Consider the following 21,730-nt stretch of genomic DNA (forward strand, 5'->3'; position numbering starts at 1 on the left):
AAATCAATACATTACAGGTGTCTTTTGTAATCTTAAACAGTTGAGAGATATCACCTCAAGAAACTTCCCCTGATACCAATTATTATTTTCCTAGAAGTTATAGTTTTGGCAGCAGCATCTTGTGGCGTTACGGGTGTCACAAAATTCAAGTGAAAGCTGCAATTAGGGGCTCACTGTATGTCCTCTTCTGTTGGCAACTACAAATTAATTTGTAATGAAAAAAAAAATCTATATAAAAATTCGAGCAGTCTGGAAGGCATCGTGTGTAGTTTAATGGCTCCTACTGTTTTAATTTAGTCTGCCTCTTACTAGCCTTTCAATGACCCACTACTTCCCACCTGGCGTATACCTTGTAAAATATTTCAAGTTCATCAAGAATTTAAAGGAGCAGATTTGCGTTGTTCTCACAGAGAGTCGGATGAAAGTGGTGCCAAGCCTGCGTGGGCAGCAGATGTTCGACTCGTGTTCCTAACAGCTGAGTCTGCAGCAGCCTTATTTTATTTTAAACACCAACCATCTGGTTAGAATGGATTCCACCCCCCACCCCTCCACGCACCGCCTCCTCCTCTTCCTCCTCCTCTTCCTCCTCCTCTTCCTCCTCCTCCTGTCTCTCACTCTGTTTTGGATTCTTTCAAACGTCTCTTTTGGATCTCTGCTTCTTTTATTTATGTTTATCTCCTGTTGAACTCTTCCTGGCCTCCACTCCTAATTTTCCCCGCCGCCATCACACTGCAACGCCAGCTGCTGTCAAAGAGCGCAGCTGACGCACCGAGCCAATTGTGTGTGTGTGTGTTTGTGTGTGTGTGTGTGTGTGTGTCCAAATGTGTGCGTGTTAGAGAGAAAAAGTTTAGCTGCATGGGTGTCGCTTTGGGCAGGAGTTATCAAAACAGTGAGACTTTTTTCAGTAAGCTGCTGCACTTCCTCTATCATATGCATACTTTTTTTTGTACATTTTTAGTCAAAGTGTCGCATTTTCATTGCAGAGACTGATGACTACGCCGAGATAGTTGACGAAGAGGACACGTACACCATGCCCTCCAGTAAGTGGATGATTTCCTATGGCTTTGTTGTCTTATGAGCAAAAAAACAAATAAATAGGGGGGAGAGTGATGTGTTTTGAACTTTCCTTCGGTCTCTTACTCCTTTGAACGCAAACTTAAATCTAACATATATTCTTTGTACTGTATGCATGTGTGTACACGACATGACATCCCAATCAATTTCGCTGACTGAATCGCCTGGATGCGTGTTTTCTGAGCTGTCTTGCCTCTTTCCCGCTTTTCACCTCCCTGTCTTCCTCTTTTTTTTTCCCTCCCAAACACACCCATCGCCAACGCAGTGACCTATGGAATAGTGGAAGGTAAAAAGACAAAAACAACTAAAAGCTTTACTTCTTTCATTCTGTCTTACTTCTAAATGCTTGCTTATGATTTTTTTCTTTGCCACAAATCATCTTGCTGAATAATATTTTTTTGCAATGGGCATTTGAATGAATTCGAATAAAAACAACTGATTCCACATGATTGACCAAATTGATCAATTTCAAATGTTTTTTCACTGTTATACCTATCCCTAATTTTTTTTAAAATACAGTGGACCTCCGGGTTACATCGTCCCTTGCTTATGGTTTTTTTCACGTTACGAGTGAAATACTCAGTTTTTTCATCCCCTTGTTACGGCATTTTCCCCGCTTTAAGGCATCGACAACAATTACAAAATTCAAATTTGGCAGTCAATGTGTGTGCGTATGACTGCAAGATGTACCACACTCGTACGTCACGATATTCGTCACTGCATACGTCACTAAAAATCTGGTCTTCTATTGATTGGTGTCTTATCGTCCTTAAGATGCTGGTAAACTATTTGTCGGCATCATGGTGTAACTAAGATGCTGATATGCTAAAGACTTGAACTCATGTGAGTGCTCATAATATCATATTTATTGTGCATTTTAGTCCTTAATTCCAATTTGAATTGGTTAGTCATGGGTCCCAAGATTGCTAGTGATGTTAAAGGGAGAATTAAAAAGATGATTAGTATGGAAACAAAGCTGAAGATAATCAAGAAATACAAAGAAGCATGTATTGCATCATTAGCCTCGCGAGGGAATATGGCCGTAATTACCATTATATATTCTTTATTTTGATGTTATTTCATTATATACATGTATTTTATATATCAGGAATGCTTACCATACTATTTTTATCCTAATTTTTAATATTTATATACATTTTTACCTGGGGCATTGCACACATTAGTTAATTATCGCCCACCATACAACGATTTCACCTTATGATCCCAACTCCGGAACGGATTAATTTCGAATGGCGGGGGTCCACTATATGGTATTTGGAAATTCTTACTACATGTGAAATATTTTTCTAGCAAACAAAAATGCATAATATCATCTTCTTCATTTTATATTACTTTTCGTGTTGTGGGGTCTCTGTTCTGTTGAAGTATATGTAAGGTTTCATTTATTATGATGATGCATTTCAGTTAAAGTAATTAATTTTGATTAATTACATTTTTACTTTTATTTTTCTATTTTTAAGTGCTCTTTTAAGTACTAGCTTTTCCAGGCTGTTGCATTTTTTTATATATAAAATGTGATTTGAGAAAAAAAATACAGTAAATCAGTAAATCTCATTTATCATTGTTATTACAACGTCTTTTTTGATTTAGCGAGGGACTACGAGATCCAGAGGGACAGGATTGAACTTGGTCGCTGTATTGGAGAGGGTCAATTTGGAGATGTGCATCAAGGAGTCTACAACATCCCGGTAAGTGTACACAGAGTGACACAGAAAGATGTGACAAATGTGATTCAGCATAAAGATGTAATTCTGCAGGACAAGCCAGCGTTGGCCGTCGCTATTAAGACCTGCAAGAACTGCACTTCAGACAGCGTCAGGGAAAAGTTCCTGCAAGAAGCGCGTAAGACAGCAACAAAGTTATTAATTATTCTATTCACGCTCATTCTGTTTAACATCCTAAACGTGTTTCTGCAGTAACTATGCGGCAGTTTGACCACCCTCACATCGTCAAGCTGATTGGCGTCATCACGGAGAACCCGGTGTGGATCATCATGGAACTTTGCACGCTAGGAGAGGTCCGCTCACACATAACAGTCTTAAATGCTTGAATGCATAGTGATTCTTTTGTTTTCTCTCCGTGTGCAGCTGCGTTCCTTCCTCCAGGTGAGGAAGTACAGCCTAGACCTGGCAACACTCATTTTGTTTGCCTACCAGCTCAGCACTGCGCTGGCATATCTGGAAAGCAAACGCTTTGTGCACAGGTAAGCAATGCATTTATTGTAATAGCTTGGTTTGAGAATATATTTGAACTTGATGATAGTGGCTGTGTCCTGCCGTGAAGTGTCAAACTTGAGCCAAACATGAGCAATGACACTCCCCCTAAAATAGTTTTTGATTTGCCCCACACAAAGGGGCAAAGTACTTCATTTTATTAAATGAAGCTTTACAATGTATTTCAACAGCATTTCTACATGTTCAATCTCTTGTTTTTGTTTTTAAACTCAATTTTCACTTGATATACTGTAAATTGCAACTGCATTCTAGGGCTGGAGAAAAGAAGTTGATCAAGTTGGGTATACATCTATTTTAAAAATAGGGTGACTAAAAATATCAGCCTTATGCTCCGCCGGGACCATGTTTGCCCCCTTGTTATCTACACTAACCTTTCTTGTGCATATGCAATGTTGCTATGAAGGCAAGGGAAATAGACTCCCCAGCAAAATGGGATATGACAAGTTTGTGATCATTAAATTTAATTGAACTAAAAAAAGTCACAAAATAATGTTCAAATACTATAAAGTGGAAAAGGGATAGGAAGCCATAAAAAAATGCTCCATTTCTTGTCTTAGTGCACCACGTAATGACTGATGCTATTTGCGAGGCTTTCAAGACCATACTAACACATTGCGCAAAGGTGAGGATTTCTTAAAAAGCATTCGGGCTTATCAGATTTATCCGAAAATAAATCTCGTCACAACATACTGTATAATCTATATTAGATGTTCATGTTTGAACCAGCACCAAACGTGCTCAGTCAAGAAGAAGATGATGAAGAATAATAGGAAGCTACTGACCTCAATGTAGATAACTGTTAGCTCCACTTTTAAGCTTATTCATGGATTACTGTTGACAAAAAGTTTATGCGGACACTATTACATGTGAGTGTGTGTGTGTGGTGGTGGTGGGGGGGGTCATAGAATAATCTATATTGAAAAGATTTGATAGTGACAGCCCGAGTTTGAAGTATTCCAATGTTCAAATGCAAAAGGAAAGACAATATAAAAAAAATGAAAACAATGAATATAAAGGATGCTCACATAGCCACCCTTTTATTTTCATAATGGGATATGTAAACGAATGTAAAAGTTTGCCTTTTTTGCCTCTTTTTAGGGACATAGCAGCGCGGAACGTGTTGGTGTCTTCAATTGACTGTGTAATGTTGGGAGACTTTGGACTCTCCCGCTATATGGAAGACAGCTCCTACTACAAAGGTGAAAACTTGTCCATTAATGTGATTGCGAGTAAGAATGACCAGTACCGTGATTTAGTGGTTTGTATGCGTCTGCCTCACATTTCGGAACCTCATGGTTTGGTCCCACGATCCAAAGACATGCACAGGATGTCAACTTTCCATAAATCAACTGCTGTAGGCTCCAGTTCTCCTCTGCCACCTGAGAAAATAGGATAAATGTTTTAGTTGTATTTGACTGCCATCTACTGGAAGCTCCGGGTATTTTCTCAAGCTTCTGTCCTCCCTTGTTTCAGCATCCAAAGGTAAACTTCCTATCAAATGGATGGCCCCCGAGTCGATAAACTTCAGAAGATTCACCTCGGCTAGTGATGTCTGGATGTTTGGTGAGCTCTTTTGCTTATGACTAAAATGATCATTGCAGAAATGATGCCTGGTTAATCGTTTTTGCCTCCCCGCCACAGGTGTCTGCATGTGGGAGATCCTGATGTACGGCATCAAACCCTTCCAAGGGGTGAAGAACAACGACGTGATCGGCCGCATCGAGAACGGCGAGCGGCTCGCCATGCCGCCGCAGTGCCCGCCCACCCTCTACAGCCTCATGACCAAGTGCTGGTCTTACGACCCAAGCAAACGGCCGCGCTTCACCGAACTCAAAACGCAACTCAGGTAATCGTGATGACACACTGCACCGAAGTCGGCATGTTTGGCGCTAACATCAAATGCCATATTTGCAATAGCACCATACTGGAGGAAGAGAAGGTGCAGCAAGAGGAGAGACTGAGGATGGAGATGAGAAGACAGGTCACAGTGTCCTGGGACTCAGGAGGTTCTGATGAAGCGCCGCCCAAAGTGAGTCTCGTCTTATTAGCGTCATTGATTTACCTTTAATTTGGAAGCCAACAGAATGTGTATTTTACTTGTGTTTACAGCCGAGTCGACCGGGTTACCCCAGCCCTCGCTCCAGTGAGGGATACTTCTCCAGCCCGCAACACAACCACTACCAGGTAAGGCACACATAAATGCAACTACCCAACTACCTCCAGTTTGTAAATTTTCATCCTCATTTCCATTTTCTACCATACTGTACCTTTTTATTTAAAATTAATTGCTGCTAGAGAGCCATGAACGCATTTGTTAAAGTGGATCCTTAACGTCTATAGCCGTCAGCGGCAGTGAATGAGTTTTACTGTTTGTCATTGCTCAAGATTCCTTCCTAAGGAGCACTGCATTTTTCTTTATTGTTTTCCCATTGTGGGCCAACAGTTAACAAATCTGCCACATAGTTCTGAGTTTGGAGTTTGAATACACTGATACGCCACCATTGTAGTTCCATAATTTAAACTGCTTTTTCTGGCTTTGATGAAATTGAATGTTTTGGGCGTCATCGTGGACTCGGGCATATTTTCATGAAGGTGGAGAAAGTGGAACAATGTTTTTTTTGTGTGTGCGTGTGTGTGTGTGTGTGTGTGTGTAAGGCTTGTCCATTTTCCCTGTAAAGAAAACATTATGATTAATTATCAGAGGCTTCTTTTTGCAGAAGTCAATCTCGATAATACCTCACCAAAATGCAGAACCTATTTAACAAAAGGGAAACATTAGAAGTTGCTAAATGTACAAATGTTAAAACACTATTGTTTCCTTTCTAAAGGCTTTTTTGAGGGCTGACTTTGGAATTATTGCATGACCTGAGAGTGACTGCTGTATCTGACTGAAATCAAGTACCACTCACAAGTAATCCATGCAGACAGCAGGCATTTCCTCTTGTGCTGAGATGTACTCCTCTACCCTTATAAGGAGCCAATCATTTTCACTGAACTCAATAATATCACATCTGCAATATAAATCTTGATTTTGTTAGGATACCTTCATCAAAGTTTTTTTTGTTGTTGTTTTATCAGTATTGACATATTTTATTATTATTTATTCTATAACTAATTTCTGTGTATTAACTTCAGCCAACAGCTCACGGTGGCGTCGGAGGCGGCTTTCCGGCAACTGATTCTTGGAACCAACACAGGCCCGAACACACCGCGCTATGGAGCACCAACATGGAGGTAGGGCTGCACAATTAATCGAATTTTAATCGCAATCACGATATTGGCTGCTAAGCTGATCCTCAGCAATATTAACATTTAAAAGGCTGGCTATACTCTACATGTCAAATCAAGCACTTTGTCATTCTACCACCAGGGGGCAATGTTCCCCTTATGTTTACATGACAGAAGCCTCTGCTTTTCTGACCCTAATATATTATTTATCAATGTGAAATGCCATTGAGTTTCTCTCCTGATTCCTAATATATAAAGTGCTGTCAATTGACACCCAAAATTGGAATACATCTGGTTGAAATGACCGAAAATGACATTTTGACTCCTAATTGATTAAAATTTGCATAAAAGTACAAGTGCTTGGTTCTAAAAACGCATTTTTTTTTAGATCACGTCAACATGTTGTACTTCCTTGGCACCAATTGTGAAATTCCATTAGTTAGACAGTCTCCTCAGGTTAACATGTATTCGAAGAGCGCTAAAACTAGGCTCATACAGATTACCGATTAAATGGCTGATTAATTGAACAAAATTATAATGAATAAAACAGCATTTGTTTCAACTCAGTGCATTCCAGTATCAATTTTATGTGGGGTTTCATTGTTCACTGGTCAGCTTGGTACTTATTCCCCATGAATAAAATGGTTCAACAGTATATATATTGTTTTACAAAAAACAACATCTATTTTGGTTCACAGAATACATTTTGTGGTGCAATGAATTAGATTTTAAGGACATTAATTATTTTTGGCGTTACTAGTAGTTAAATGAGTGTGATATATCACATAACACTTAACACATGTATGCTAAATTTGTGTTGTACTATGTATTTTGTGATTTAAAAAAATTGCACAACTTCCTTGCATTACTCACCAAATCAGTTCTTGCAAAAAATAGGATTTACTTTGTTTGAATGCCAGGTCCGCAGAATGCAAGGGTATGGTATGGATGAATGTGTTGTAAATTATAACACAGGTGTTATTTGTAGTACAAAAAAATATCAAATAATTAGCAAATGTGGACCATTTGGCCAATTATTTGTGGCCAATATTCAAAGGTCTTGATTAGGCCGGGCCTGAAGCAAAATCAAGTAGGTGAGTTTTTCAGTGAATAGCTGAGGATAGTCTCCACACAGATTCAATTTTTAATAGGTGATTATATATAAAAAATAGTCCATTTAACACAATATAAAAGGGACTATAAACAAAATGAAAACAATGTAATAAGTGTACATTTGATGAAACAATTATTGTTTTTTTAAGTGTTTGCGACTAATTGAGGCATGGCGTCTAGTTAAGGCTCCGCCACACTTTGAGGAAATAAATCTTATTTAAGCTTTTTTTTTTTTTCTTCTAGGACACGGGTTGTGTGGGCCAGGCTCTCATGGAGGAAAGGCTTATGATGCAGCAGCAGCAGATGGAGGATGACCAGCGGTGGCTGGAACAGGAGGAAAGCTTCATGGTAACACCACCATACACAAGTCGCTCAGCGTTGAACCCGTCCGACGAACGTGGGCCACAACCAATCAGGGTTGGGTATTTGCAAAGTAGCGGCGAGACAGGAAGTGGGATTGGCAGGAGGTTAGGAACCAACGCTGAGGTGTGGGTGGAAAGAATGGGAGGAAAAATAGAGGGGATCTTTTCCTTGACCAGCTCCTCCTCCTCTCGGAAAAAAAAATCCCTTTAGATCCAATTTCTGCTATTTACTTCCTCTCCTCTCTTAAAATTCGTCTCTACCTCTTTTCTCTTCACGATCTTCTCTTCTTCCACATGAGCACCACTTTTCTTGTTCAGACTTCTTTACTCCCCATCATGCAACTCTTCAAGGCATGCTTCACCAAAATGGTACAGAAGAAGAGAGAACTTGGGACACTGTTTATTTGATGTTATTTTTGCGGAGTAACATAGCTAATAAAACTTTTTTTTTTTTTTTTCCTCTAGAAGACCGAGCCCAGAAACAGCCGAGGGAGCATCGATCGAGAAGACGGAACGCTTCAAACGCCGGTTAGTGCTTTAGCTTCATGTTGACGCTTTCTTTCCGGAGGCAAGTTTCATTTTCATTCGGCAACCACGTGACCACAAAGATGCCACAAAATGGCCGACATCTTAACCTCTTGTCTGCATTTCTGCTCTGTGCAGGGTGGAAGCCAGCACATCTATCAGCCTGTGGGCAAACCAGGTAAAAGAGAGGTCTTCAATGATGCTTATTTATCTCAAATACACGCATTCAGCTTATTTACTGTTGTGTGCTTTTTAGAACACATGGCTCCACCAAAGAAGCCCCCTCGCCCCGGAGCCCCCGCTCACCTGAGCAACCTGTCCGGCATCTGCCCCATCGACAGCTACAACGAGGGTGTGAAGGTATTGCATACGACCGGCTCTTAAGTGGACCATCGCCATCGCGTGCTAACAGCTAACTGCTTTTGGGCTAACGTGCTGTCCCCTCACTCTTTCCCCAACCCAAACCCCACCTCTTGCCTCCCCATATAGCCGTGGAGGGTAAGATGAGCCGTGCGTCTTAGTATAGAGATTTAGTAGTTAGCCTTTCGTCAACTGAGACTCATTTGGTGAAGAATTGAATAACGGTGGAACTTCCAAATGCTTTTGTCCTTGAAATAGGTGGCACAGTGGTCCAATTTGAATTCATCGCAACGTCGGAAATGTGTTTTGCCTCTCAGTACAACGTTAGCGACCCAATTACATCCAAATAACGTTTAACCAAGCAGATGCTAGCATACTTGGCATATAGCTGAATGCATAATGGCTAGCATCCAAATGACCATAGAAAGAATGTCCGTTACGTTGTAAGGCTAACTGCTTGTTATTTCATGAATTCATTTAATTTACATTGGAGGTTTCACTGTTATTTCTGGAGCTATCATCAATATAGGTAGTTCTAGCAATAGCACTAGTAAACATAATGCAGATGCAACAGTATGTATTGTTCATTATTGTCTACAGTAGCACTTTATCTAGTTAGATTGCTAGCTATCTCAAACTTTCTATGTCTATCTAGCTCTAGCTATCTAGCTCTACCTAGCTAGCTCTATCTAGCCAGCTAGCTATTTAGCTATCACTCAATCAATTCTTTATTGAAGACACAGGTCCATAAAAGTCAAATAAGACATGTACACGATATAAAACATTAAAGATAAGAAAAGGATAAAAGACAATAAAGTGTTCATATTAAATGTAAAAGTCATACCAAGTATTGCACCATGGGCTGACCAAGGTTTGTGATATGCAATTCTTTGTTTTGTTTAGGCGACCACTAACACTAAAATTCAGCTGTCTTGGTAGCGCTTCAAATGTTGGCAATCTTAGGCGCAAACAACCGGCTGGCACTATGCCATCTTGGAACTCAAAAAGGAGCCCCAGTGCTTCACTGAAGACAACTATAAGCCTTCATAAACTTGACTTCTTATAGTTGGACCACATTGATGTCATAAAAGATTAGAAAAATGAGCATTTAACATGATCAGAGTGCATAGACAACGTTCTAATCAGCAATCTAAATAGCTAGCTAGTAGCTAGCTCTATCTAGCTAGCTGGTGGTATCTAGATCGTAAGTGTCGAACTCCAGTCCTTGAGGGCAGGTATCCTGGTAGGAGGGTAGCTAGTTAGCCTTTATTGTCATTCCCAGACATTCCCAACAAAATATTGATTTAATGAGATCAACCCGTCCAAGATAAAGTCAACATAATTTACTGACTGAGGAAGACAACACGAGGAAAAGAAAATCAGGTAGATACCAAAAAAAAAAACTGCATGTCCGGTTTTCCCTCCTCAACACACTTGATTCAGATGATTAGCTCATAAGTAAGCTCTGAAGGAGCTTGAAAATGATCCTAATCATTTGAATCAGGTGTGTTTGGGAAAAAAAGGTTAGAAAGCATGCTGAATACCAGCCATCAAGGACTGGAGTCTGACACCTGTGATCAAAATGATACCCGGCTCGTTATCTCTATCTAGATAGCTGGCTTGCTAGCTATCCTTATGGAGATAGTTGGCCTTCGAGCTAGCTATCGCTACTTAGCTACTACTATCTAGCTGGGGGTCACTATCCTTCTGCTGTACCTTTCAATTTTATGTACAGCATATTTCTGTTTGTATATATCTATAGATTTGTATTTCTTTGTCTCTCTCTCTGCTGTCAAGGAAATCTATAAAGACAAGGCCAGACTAGACTGTAAAATGGTAACTCTGACCAGCCAAGATTGACTTTTCTTGCTAGCAAGGGACAACTAAGCTCCCACTCTCGTGGTCGCTTCAGAGCGGTCAGACTCTTGACATGAGTGATCCTCCCGTTTAAAAGAGATAGATAAAAAAATCTTTTGTTCCAGTTACAGCCCCAGGAGATCAGCCCGCCCCCCACAGCCAACCTGGACCGCTCCAACGACAAAGTGTACGAAAACGTGACGGCGCTAGTTAAGTCGGTCATCGAGATGTCCAACCGGATCCAGCCGGCGGCGCCTGAGGAGTACGTGCCCATGGTCAAGGTGAGGTTGCGTCACAAACGCAACATTGGGCGGGACCGTTAAAAACATTGGCTGAGCTTTCGTTTGCGTGTTTGGCAGGAAGTGGGTCTGGCCTTGAGGACTCTGCTGGCCACGGTGGATGAAACCATTCCGGCGCTGCCCGCGAGCACACACCGAGAGGTGAACACGCAACGCGTTTGTGTGCGGCTTCCTGTCTACGCCGACTTCAGTTTTATGATTTCGTTCATCATCCCTCCCGCCGCAGATCGAGATGGCCCAGAAGCTGCTCAATTCCGATCTGGCAGAGCTGATCGCCAAGATGAAGCTGGCTCAGCAGTACGTCATGACCAGGTCAGCTCCACAGCGTTTGGATTTTTTATTTATTTTTTTTTAATTCCCGCCTCTTCCTTGATGTTGACGTGTCGCCCCGCAGCTTGCAGAAGGACTACAAAAAGCAAATGCTGATGGCGGCGCACGCACTCGCCGTGGACGCCAAGAACCTGCTGGACGTCATCGACCAGGCGCGTCTCAAGACCATCGCGCGAACACATTAGTCCCCGAGGCTGCGCAGACATCCAGGAATGCAGGGACAAGATGGACGTCAGTCACCATGGAGACTTGGATTAATATGGTGAACGGTGGACACTCGTCACCATGTTTTGGTGTCTTGTAATTACTTTTTTTTTTTTTAAGAAAAACATGCCACATGTTCAGAAATACAGAATAACTTTTAAAATACTTTTCAATTATTTATTACGTTTTTTTTTTTTCTTAAATGTGAAATTTTGTAAGATATGAATATTAGGAAAATTGGCACGAGTACTAAATTTATCAATAAAATCACAACCTGTAGAGGGACTCATCTTGTATAAAAACCACACGGTGAATAGCCAGATTTAACCACACGTTCGATTCTTAAGTTCGTCATAAACAAACGTACAAAAAATTACCTTAAATTTGAATGCATTAACGAAACGGCACCCAAAAATGGAGAGCAAATTATAGTAAGCAAAATTGTGAGTATTTTAAAAGATGCATTACTTTTCAAGCACCCTGTACATTTTAAAAGTAGACCTCAAAGACGTTTAAAAAAATCTATTTAACACGTGAGGGCTCGTTTTTGAAGGAGTTTACCACGTGATGAACTGGAAAGCAGATGAAGTGGTCATGTTTCAACATGCTTTTTATATAATATATATACAGTTTATATACATATGTAATATTTCCAGCTTTAGCTGACTGGATTTTTTTTTGTTGTTGTCAATTTTGCTTTACTTTCCACATTCTCATCCTTTAGCTTTAAACCAGGGCTGGGGGTAATTTTCTTTTCAAAGGCCATTGTCCTTAAATGCACGGCGAAATATGAGCATTTGCAGGTTAAATGTTTTGAAATGTGGATGTCAGTTGATTTGTTTTTCAAGTTGCATGGCGGGCCGCGGGTTGTCCACCCCTATCGCAAAACAATAACTACACAGACACTTTTTTCTTTTTTCCAGTTAGGTTAAGAAATAATCCGTTTGAACTTTTCTGTGGCACAATTTGCTTGTTGGATACAAGCAGAAGATGGAATGGAGACTGAACACCATGAATTATGCTTTTTTTTTTTTTTAAATGATTAAGGATCTTGATAGCTTCTTTTTTGTTTTTTATATAATATATAAATGAAGTCATATTAGGTTGCCTGTTTATTTTTACACTACAAATTGGCAACGTTTCAGACTAGAGTCCAATACTGTGAATAGATTAGAATGACGTTATTATTTATTGGGCGAATGGCGACTGCAGTAGAACTTTGGTCAGCCGGTTTGAACCTAATAAATTTCCGAAATGGGGTGTCTAGTCAGTCCCTTTTCACAATTGTTCTCCTGATGCTTTTTCACAGCTTCTCTCAGGAAAATACATCATGTACAGTTGCAAATAAAAAGACACTGTTTCAAACGGTTTGCGGGAGAAGTGATTCCTTTTTTTTTTTTCGAAATTTAAAGTTGAATGATCAACACACGTTTGTCAAAAATATTCTCCATATTTTTGAAAGAGAAACTGATAAATTAAGGCTAAATGTAAATTCCATTATTTGACCTACTTTCAAGTTTAGTAACGTTATTATTACCAATAGTCTTGGTCTTTATTTCCATACGGTTGACAGCCATCTTTCCGTATTTTAACCTTACTGTATTTAAATATATTATGCTAAAATGCCCCATGAAAGAAATAAAATTATGATTTCATGATTAACTAATATTAATCCTTAGCTGTCAAACTTTTAAACAAAGTGTTTGAAAAATATTTCACTTTTTTAATATTGATTCAATTACTTTGTTGAATGTACGTTATCGACTTTAAAAATGTATTTGTATCGATCCACGACACATTTTTGAATTTGGTTGCTTTTCCCGTGAGCCGGTCTGACCACTTCGCTTGACAGGCGCCATTTTGCAGCTCAGTTCATGACGAACGCTATACAAAAGTATACGCCTGCCCAATCACCAGCACCAGTGCATTTAATCTTTTTTTAATCGCATGTGACATTTTTTGCAGCTGTTACTTTTAGCCAAGTGAGTCGCAAAAAGGAAGTTATACCAAAGAAGAGCTGCAAGATGGAGCATTGACAATCACGTGACCACTTTCAGCCAGTCAACGTCCTTATCAGCGAGGTGTACTTTACGTGGTTTTAAGGAGGCGGTGTCAGCGGAGGGCGCCCTGTAAGTGTCACAAGTAATATTTTCAGCCTCCCGACTTTTCTCCAGATCTTTAGACGTACATTAAGAAAAATGTTAAACTTACAAGTCATCCACGTGAAACAAAATCTCAATCTTAACAGTTTATGAACCGATGAATTCCATTGCTGTCAACTTTACAGTTTAAGTTACAGAACTTTTGTTGTATATGACATTTTTTTTTCTTTGCTGTGGCAGTCTGATTCCAACAAGTGTTAAAACGATTTAAGCATGAAACTAAAACAAGGTCACAAAGGCAGGCCATTTTTTGGTCATTTTGTGTTTTTAGAAAAACAGCCAGTTTAATCAAAAAGGCCGAAGCCCATGTCGTCATCAGACTCCTCGGACTCCTCCTTCTTCTCTTCTTTCTTCTCCTCTGCCTTGGCTGTGGGGTTAAAAGATAAACAAGCACGTTAACCAAAAGCGCAAATGACAATATGTTGAAAAGTAATTTTACCTGGAGCGTCTCCGGTGGAGGCGGCAGCTGCTCCGGCAGCGGGGGCCGCCGGCGCACCTCCGCCACCGGCGCCAACGTTGCAGATCAAGCTGCCGATGTCCACGCTGGCCAGAGCCTACCGGACGCAAATCAAGGTAAACGCATTTCCTTGTCTGCGCTTCATTTTAGTGATGCGAGTTTTTCGAATGGCTTTCCAAAGTGAACAACGGGACTCGAGTCTTTAGAAGAAGGTGTTCAATCCCTCCCACTTAATGCTGGTTCAACACTTGGAACCGGTGTGTCCAAACCCGGTCCGAGGGCTATCTTGCATGTTTTTTATAATTCCGTCCTCCAAGACAACTGTTTCAAATGACCAGGATGGTTAACGGCTTGCTGATAAGTTGATCCCTTGAATCAGGTGTGTTGGAGATGGCAACTTCAAAAACATGAAGGGTATCAGGCCAACTAGTGAATGAATTGATCCCGTAAGAGTCAAACTTGAATGAATCTTTACCTTGGCAAAAAGACCGGGCCAGAAAGGCTCCACGTTCACGCCGGCAGCCTTGATCAGGGCATTCAGCTTGTCCTCCTAGGTGCAAAGGTTTAGATAGAATTGTCAAAAATACATCACTTTATGCATAAAAACGTGTAATGTTGTGACACTCAAAACTAATGGTTTATCTTGCTTTCATTTTATCCATGTATTCTTACTTTTACTGTTAACTTGGATTAACGTCCTTACAAACATGGCACCTAAAACAAGTCTTATATTTTATACAATTTTCTATTGAACGTTCTTTTGAGCTCGACAAGATTCGTTAAAAGTCGCTAACGTTCGCCTGTTCGGGAATTGTGGCAACGAATGCGCGCTGCACAAGCAATGTGAAGCCTCCAATAATAAACAGTCAAGACGGCTAATTTGAAGTATGGCGCTAAAACTTTTTTCTACTGTGGGGACCAATGAAATAACAAGCAAATGGACGTGTTACAATACTTTTTTTTATTATTAAAGAAAAGCAGTGTTTGATTTAAGGTGACAGAATGCATATTGTTGCCACAGTGGCTAACTCGTGCGTCCCATGTTAGATTAGCGTTAGCTTGATTTATAACACGCTTACTAAAAAAGGCCGTTTACCCGCTTTTAAGACAAAATTTCACTTTGAAGACAACAAAGATTGACTTTGAGAACAACGCGGGCGTTTGACGTGTCTGTCTGTGGCCAATAAAAGCCTAAATGTTACCCTGGATGTAATGGTGGCGAAGCGAGCGGGACACTTACGGTGACCGTGACTTCATCATCATGGAGGATGAGAGCTGAGTAAATACAGGCAAGCTCGGACACGGAAGCCATCTTATAAGTTTATTACCACGTTTATAGTGACGGATGCCTAATTTTGACGGTGCTAGTCGCCGGATTACGGGCCTTAGCTTCGGGTGAAGAACCGAGCACCTTAGGCACATCCACTTCCTGTTAATGGAAAAGGGACAGCAGTAGGCGGGTGTTTCGTTTTTATAGTCTGTGTCGCGGTTGGTTGACGTCATGACGCAGGGACAGTGACGAAAGACGTACTGCATTGTGGATTGTTATATACTCAAAAATACCCACAGTAGTTATATCACGTAAAGCTATGAAATACTAACGTATTTTTAAAAACTTTTTTTTTTTTTTTTTTTTAAGGAAACGCGCCTTTGCTAATGTAAAGACCTTTGACTGGCAAACTCATTCTGTTTATTTTCATTTGAATGCAATTCATCATAAGAAAGCAGATTTAAATAACTATGCTTTCAATGTATTTGATCAGTTTTCAGTCCATTAGTGATTTTTCAGCCTTTGGATAAAATGTACAATGTTTTTAGAAAGTATTTTTGCTGAATTCTACCTTGACAACCCATCTGATTTGTCACCAATAGTGTACAAATGTAACATCCCTAGTATGCATATTTCAGAATTAAGTCATTTTTTGAGGAGGATTGGATGTACATTTAATTGATTATATTTTAGGTATAGTTTACTTAAATAATCATTCCGGTTTGTCAATAACAATAAACCAACTATTTTGTATGTTCAGTCAATTTATTACATCTCAATTAATTACATCAATTGAACCCATTTATAAATTGTCTGCAACTACACTGGAAAGTGAAATCGTAGAGTTGATAACAGAATGTATTGGTCACATCTTAGAACAATGGAATAGAATCTAAATGCGACAAATGTGTTGTAATACTTTTGTCTATTTCAGTGCCAAATAACATGAGCCAGCGCAACTCTCTTAAAAGTAAATAAACTGGGGAAAAAGAAAAGCATTTGCAAATTCCTCACATTTGGCACCGATACGTTCCTTACGATAAACAAATACTTGTGCAAAATGAAGTGGCAGCCCTGATATGAAGATGATCAAACAAAAACAAAAAAGGAAAGAAAAAACTGATCCAGTTGAGTGGCATCAAAGAAAAGACAAAAACGCTGTTATCTAAAATCCTGACAAAAAAATGTTCCTTTTAACATTTGAGGGAGGAAAAATTCCATATAAAACATGTTTACAATTAAGTAAGGATGTTGATGTTTCTTCACTTGCCCTCAGTGCCCTCTTAGTCCTTGTGAGATTTTCTTTTGGGCTTGTCATCATACGAAATTCCATATTCGTTGACTCTCGTCTTGTCGACCGGGTAGAGCCTGGGGGGGGCAAAACATTTAGCGGTGCCTTGTGATCGCGTGTGTTGTGATAATCTGCGTTTACCATCGCTGGTAAAGGTAGATGAGAAAGACCACGTCGTCTCGAAAGCAGGCCAATCGGTGGGACGTCGGCATGGTGATGATGAATGCAAACACGTCGTCGATGAAGGTGTTGAATGCCTGACAATGTCATAACCCCCCCAAAAAATTGACTTGTAAAGTTATACACTTAAACACTTGTCTTGACTTCATTGAAAAAAAAAACGATTTTTTTCCTATAATGCTGCAATTTTAATCCTGCATCATTTCTTCTTATAAATATGACTTAGTAAAGTTACAAATGTATTTTGTTAATTCAAGTTGATGACAATTGTCTCTGGGTTCTCACCTTGTACATAAAAGCCTTCCAAGGCAGATGCGCCACAGACTTTAACTGTTGAAAGAAGAAAATATATATATTTCAGTTCTGATAATTGGTAAATACTTGTGACCTCACCTTATAGTTAACAAACAGTTGAGGAAGCATGAAGAGAAAGCCAAAGGCATAGACACCTAAAACATACATAAAAAAATAGTAAAGATAAATAAATAAAAAGATTAGTCAAACTGAAAAGTTAAAAAACGGGTGTTGATCCAAACCTACCGTTCACCAGGCTGTTGATGAGCCACGAGTACCAACTACAAGAAACGCGCAATTAGTGAATGCTTCGACGTTTGTGAACCGACGGCCTCCCAACCTTTTATATCGCAGGAAGATGAGCGCGTACAAGGCTCCACCCAAGCACAGCGGGTAGAGAAGGTATGAGAGGTACTTCATGGCCTGGGGAGGAGTGGGGGGGGGGGGGGGGGGGCATCATATTAAGTACAGTACTTAAAAAAAAAAAAAAAAGACTAAAACAAATGCAAAGTTTAGTTATGAATTATGGGGTCACCTGTGTGTCATACTCTCCTGTTCTTCTCTCTGACTCGTCCAACTTGCCAAACTGCGAAGAAAAAGAGTTTTTTTTTTTTTCCAAAGGAACATATGAGCCACTATTTTAACTACAGTAGTAAATGATTCTTTGCGCCCATAAACCTACCAGGAATGTTGGTTTTCCCCCTTTCCAGAACACCTGAATCTTCAAGGCCTTCTTCACTTTCCATACCTACAACAAACGTCCTTTTAGTTCAATCTGTCCACTTAAGTCCACAAAAAAAAAAAAAAAAATGCTACCTGGAAGCTATTTTTAAATTGTATGCTATAGGATTAATTTTCATAATCATAATTTGGTCTATATTTACAATTTAAATGACAATTTAATGCAGTTTGGTAAAGTTTTGCGCAATTAGGCCCAAATACGCGCACTCACCTCAATAACCGCGCCAATCCCGGCGGGAATGAGGACCAGCAGGCTGGTTTGCTCATCAAATAAGTAGAGAAAGATGATGATGGTGCTGAAGCATCGCCATAGCACTAACAGAAAAAAAAACAAAAACAAAAAACAATATTTTGACATTTATAAAAAGGTATTTTTCAGGGTTATAGTGCCACCTGTTGCTCTGGCATGCATACAACGGTTTGCAAATGCATTTTAATGTGGGTAAAATATTTTAGTTATCCTACCCGCTTTGCTTGACATCCCCACCATGCTTTTCTTCTCTTTCCAGAAGCTGATGTCATTTTTGAAGGCCAAAAAGTCAAAAAGCAGCTGCAGACACAGAAAGAAAAAAAAAATCCCACTCATTCAATCTATAACAAGAACAGGAAATCTTGGGAGAGAGACTCACGTGAAAGGCAGCCACGAAGAAAGTCAAAGCCAGGAAGTACAGGTTAGTGTCAGTGAAGATCCCTTTAATCTCGTCGGCATCCTTCTCCGTGAAGCCTGTGAGGGTTAAAAGGAAACATGAAATGGCGGCTCAAGGAAATGGCGGCACAAGATAGAAAGTTTCTAAAAGCTGTACCAAATTGTTGAAGGGAATAAACTGCATCCTGCATGTGGATCCAGAACCGGAGTCTTCCAAGTGAGATGGCCTCAAACGAGATGGTAAGAGGAAGCTCGAGCGTGGTACCGTTTATTTCCTAGCAACACAACATAGGCCACCTGAATCTAGTACCCGTTCATTGCTGCTTTCGCTATTACCGCAGGGGAGGAAATGCCACTTTTTTGTAACTTTTTTTTTTTTTTGGATTGACAGAAAGATAAATGATTTGGAATTACCGTGAGATCCTTGATGCGGTTGCTGAGCTCATCAACAAAAAGCAGAGGTAGGTAAACCATCTTCTTGCCATTTTGAAACCTGACAACAACATTCAGGGGTAACGTCCATTAATTAAAAAAAACTAAAATACATATTAATGGGTGGCTCGAAATAGCCTTACGCTCGGAGATAGCGCCGCACGTCACTTGGAAGGTGTTCCTTGTCAAACACAAAATGGTCGCCCACGATGTTGAGCGTCAAGCGGGAGCGCCAGTGCGAAACCGGCTGGTCTGACACTCCCCCTCCTTCATTGTGTTTTTTGGTCTGGCGGTTCTCTTCCGTGGCAGCCTGTGGGAGGGGATCGCAAATACGTTAACATGCCGGTTAGTCAATCTATAACCTTTATTCACCATGCTGGGGAGAATCGCACCTGCGTTTGGTCCTCTCCGGATATGAGGGAGATTTCGGGCGGCTTGGGCACCATGTAGGTGGTGAGCTGGGCCATCAGGTGCACCTGCCGCGGGTCTTGCCATGGCGTGACACCAGCTTGATGGACAAAAACTAGCGCGTACAGAGTCCCGTTGTTGCGTGTCTTTTTGGGTAATGAGACGTTCACGGTCCTGGAGATGAAATGAATACTCGGTTACACAATAAAGTGAAAGAATTTCGCATAGTAGTCCATTAATGAAACTGTGTGCATCGAATTGAAAACGTTGAAACTACTGCTGCGTAATGATGAAAGCCAATTTGGTGATTACGTGGGCAAATAAAAGTGGGCCAAGGAAAGACACTTGTGGGACATCACTAGTAAACCATTAATACCATAAAAACAGTTCATTTTATGCATCTTAGCTTTAACACACCAAAAAGGTCAAAATCAGCATCTACAGACCTCTCAAACTTTTCATTGATATTAAAGTTCTCCTCTTTGTGGATTAGGGTGTGCCCTCCATCTGCATTGGGCCGGAGGGCTGTGTAGATGCTCATCTGGAAGACGCACACATATGACAATCACACGCGAAAAAGAAAAAATAACACATCTAATTCTTCAGATCACAGATAAAGTAACGCATTCCTGACCTGGAGTTCGGGATTTCCCGCAAGGAATGGTGCAATGCAGTTGGTCCCGCCGGGCGGCTCACAGGGTTTGGTGTACACAATGCCGTACATCACCCAGCAGGTGTGCAACACGTACACCACAAAAAGGCCCACCACCAGGGTGGTAAATGACGACTTTAAGAACATGGTGGCGGGGCTGGTTCGGCGTTACTTCGGCTAGCTGCCCGGGTGGCCCATGTCAATCTGGATGCCAGCAAGCCACCTCTACAACAATAAGGACATTTGGCAAACCTGCTAATCTGGTTTTGTCGTTGTTGGGAATCTCAATATCTTAATTGGATTAAGCATGTAATTGTAGAACTGCACCAAGAGTGAACTTACTGAATTAAAAAGAAAAACATCATCGAAATAATAAGTAGCTAACAAGCTACAAACTTTGCATATGTCATTTGATCAATACTATCTGCTAAAAAGACAACGTTTAAATAAAAGCATTACTACCAAACCACGGATGCGTGTCATCTTCTGCTTGTAGTTTGCAATAGAGCCTAAATCAATAACTAAGTGAAGCCCAAATACTTGAAAAATTATACAATAGCTAAGTATTTATTTCTACTTCATTACATCACACCGATGCTCAGAACTACCGAGTTTTCATCTGGTGTTTGAAGGAAAGATAAAAGCCAACTCACGTTTTGAAATTACTAAGCATAGAAGGAACAATATAATCCAAGAACAATATAATATGCAAATCCAACAACAACGATAAAAATTATCTTAATATACAGTGATCGCAAATCATTCAAGTGTCATAGATTCCGTAGTCCGAAAGGGCTGTATGTGTACGTTTTCTCTCCTGTTAGTCCCACATAACATTCCTGACTTCAAAGTATATATTGATTTCATTTAAACTAACCGGTGTAGAAAGTGTCAGGTTGCCAGTAGCCGAGTGACGGGACACTCTCGGCTCTCAAACTGCGACTTGTCTCGTCCCCCTTTACGGATGGATCCCGGTCGTCTCATTCAGCGCAGAATCGCTTTAAAAACCCACCGCAAAAAACTCGGAGACGGCTCTAATTATCAAGAATTCTTGACCTTTTCCATCCGCATATCCATTTTGGGACTGAATTAAAAAACAAAAAAACAAATCACACTAGCTGTCACGTAGCGTGAGGTGGATTTACACTACTTCCGGTATACACTTCCTGGTTCGGCTTTTAACGGGATTTAGCCGGGTTGGTTAGCGCGAGAAATAGCGAGACTTCAACTCTAATCGAACTTCACAATCAGCAACATAAATGTAAAGTGGAGTAGATTGACATAGCGCTTTTGTATCGTCGGATGATAGCTGCACAATATTGTGACTATTGTAACTGTGTTTATGAGCAAATAAATAGCAATTTGCGCAGCGGCAGTTTCAACAGCCAACCTTACTTTTTGGTATGTAAATTTATTTGTTGGTGTGGAGTACTGTATTTGAATTGTGTGTGGACTAGCTTGTGCAATTTTTGACAAAATGACGTATTAAGTTTTTGTACTTTGAAAGAAAATTGTCCGTATGGGAGGTGTTTTGATTTGAAGCGTTTTGATCTTACGTTAAACGACTGTCCAACTGTTATGAATTATCGA

The 21,730-nt window shown here is 40.3% G+C and overlaps 4 protein-coding genes across 10 annotated transcripts in view; 2 read left to right on the plus strand and 2 right to left on the minus strand.

Moving 5' to 3' along the window:
* LOC148406570 (focal adhesion kinase 1-like) overlaps positions 1–12,977 on the plus strand; it is a 45,426-nt gene extending 32,449 nt beyond the window's left edge. For 5 of the 7 annotated variants that reach the window (XM_088404390.1, XM_088404392.1, XM_088404396.1 and 2 more), the window contains 20 exons: positions 984–1,040; positions 1,340–1,360; positions 2,686–2,783; positions 2,853–2,937; positions 3,012–3,112; positions 3,183–3,298; positions 4,428–4,528; positions 4,803–4,892; positions 4,971–5,175; positions 5,247–5,358; positions 5,439–5,513; positions 6,465–6,563; positions 7,914–8,018; positions 8,498–8,560; positions 8,696–8,735; positions 8,814–8,917; positions 10,900–11,055; positions 11,134–11,214; positions 11,300–11,385; positions 11,468–12,977. In XM_088404390.1, the coding sequence (XP_088260516.1) occupies positions 984–1,040; positions 1,340–1,360; positions 2,686–2,783; positions 2,853–2,937; positions 3,012–3,112; positions 3,183–3,298; positions 4,428–4,528; positions 4,803–4,892; positions 4,971–5,175; positions 5,247–5,358; positions 5,439–5,513; positions 6,465–6,563; positions 7,914–8,018; positions 8,498–8,560; positions 8,696–8,735; positions 8,814–8,917; positions 10,900–11,055; positions 11,134–11,214; positions 11,300–11,385; positions 11,468–11,588 (1,916 nt within the window). In that variant the 3' untranslated portion in view covers positions 11,589–12,977. The remainder of the gene's footprint in view (positions 1–983; positions 1,041–1,339; positions 1,361–2,685; positions 2,784–2,852; positions 2,938–3,011; positions 3,113–3,182; positions 3,299–4,427; positions 4,529–4,802; positions 4,893–4,970; positions 5,176–5,246; positions 5,359–5,438; positions 5,514–6,464; positions 6,564–7,913; positions 8,019–8,497; positions 8,561–8,695; positions 8,736–8,813; positions 8,918–10,899; positions 11,056–11,133; positions 11,215–11,299; positions 11,386–11,467) is intronic. The other 2 variants (XM_088404393.1, XM_088404394.1) reach the window with 1 other exon arrangement.
* Positions 12,978–13,842: 865 nt separating this feature from the next.
* Positions 13,843–15,685, minus strand: rplp1 (ribosomal protein lateral stalk subunit P1). Its single transcript, XM_088404397.1, has 4 exons — positions 15,467–15,685; positions 14,702–14,776; positions 14,209–14,323; positions 13,843–14,136 (listed from the first exon to the last, which is right to left on the minus strand). Exons 1-4 carry the CDS (start codon positions 15,536–15,538, stop codon positions 14,054–14,056), a joined length of 345 nt encoding a protein of 114 aa, XP_088260523.1. The 5' UTR covers positions 15,539–15,685; the 3' UTR covers positions 13,843–14,053.
* Positions 15,686–16,242: 557 nt separating this feature from the next.
* clptm1l (CLPTM1 like) lies at positions 16,243–21,303 on the minus strand. Its single transcript, XM_088405552.1, has 18 exons — positions 21,018–21,303; positions 20,123–20,365; positions 19,935–20,029; positions 19,473–19,662; positions 19,224–19,390; positions 19,063–19,141; positions 18,806–18,923; positions 18,632–18,726; positions 18,468–18,552; positions 18,214–18,317; positions 17,944–18,009; positions 17,797–17,847; positions 17,602–17,684; positions 17,508–17,542; positions 17,361–17,416; positions 17,253–17,297; positions 16,929–17,044; positions 16,243–16,864 (listed from the first exon to the last, which is right to left on the minus strand). Exons 2-18 carry the CDS (start codon positions 20,285–20,287, stop codon positions 16,780–16,782), a joined length of 1,635 nt encoding a protein of 544 aa, XP_088261678.1. The 5' UTR covers positions 20,288–20,365; positions 21,018–21,303; the 3' UTR covers positions 16,243–16,779.
* Positions 21,304–21,403: 100 nt separating this feature from the next.
* LOC148406573 (uncharacterized) overlaps positions 21,404–21,730 on the plus strand; it is a 47,105-nt gene continuing 46,778 nt past the window's right edge. The window contains exon 1 of the mRNA XM_088405595.1: positions 21,404–21,541. Coding sequence (XP_088261721.1) covers positions 21,443–21,541 — 99 coding nt within the window. The 5' untranslated portion in view covers positions 21,404–21,442. The remainder of the gene's footprint in view (positions 21,542–21,730) is intronic.

Source organism: Hippichthys cyanospilos, chromosome 21, assembly GCF_059441005.1.
Source record: "Hippichthys cyanospilos isolate Australia breed blue-spotted pipefish chromosome 21, RoL_Hcya_1.0, whole genome shotgun sequence".
NCBI lineage: Eukaryota > Metazoa > Chordata > Actinopteri > Syngnathiformes > Syngnathidae > Hippichthys > Hippichthys cyanospilos.

Bases quoted from the DNA above. Each gene is read 5' to 3' on its own strand.
- clptm1l (XM_088405552.1), bottom strand. From the start codon at position 20,287: ATGTTCTTAAAGTCGTCATTTACCACCCTGGTGGTGGGCCTTTTTGTG. The intron at 19,391-19,472 runs GTGCGATTCTCC...CCCCTCCCACAG, and splicing joins CCGGAGAGGACCAAACGCAG to GCTGCCACGGAAGAGAACCG. The intron at 17,543-17,601 runs GTTGGGAGGCCG...CGTTTCTTGTAG, and splicing joins ATCTTCCTGCGATATAAAAG to TTGGTACTCGTGGCTCATCA.
- rplp1 (XM_088404397.1), bottom strand. From the start codon at position 15,538: ATGGCTTCCGTGTCCGAGCTTGCCTGTATTTACTCAGCTCTCATCCTC. The intron at 14,777-15,466 runs GTAAGTGTCCCG...CTTTGCACCTAG, and splicing joins ATGATGAAGTCACGGTCACC to GAGGACAAGCTGAATGCCCT. The intron at 14,324-14,701 runs GTAAAGATTCAT...TGCGTCCGGTAG, and splicing joins GGCCCGGTCTTTTTGCCAAG to GCTCTGGCCAGCGTGGACAT.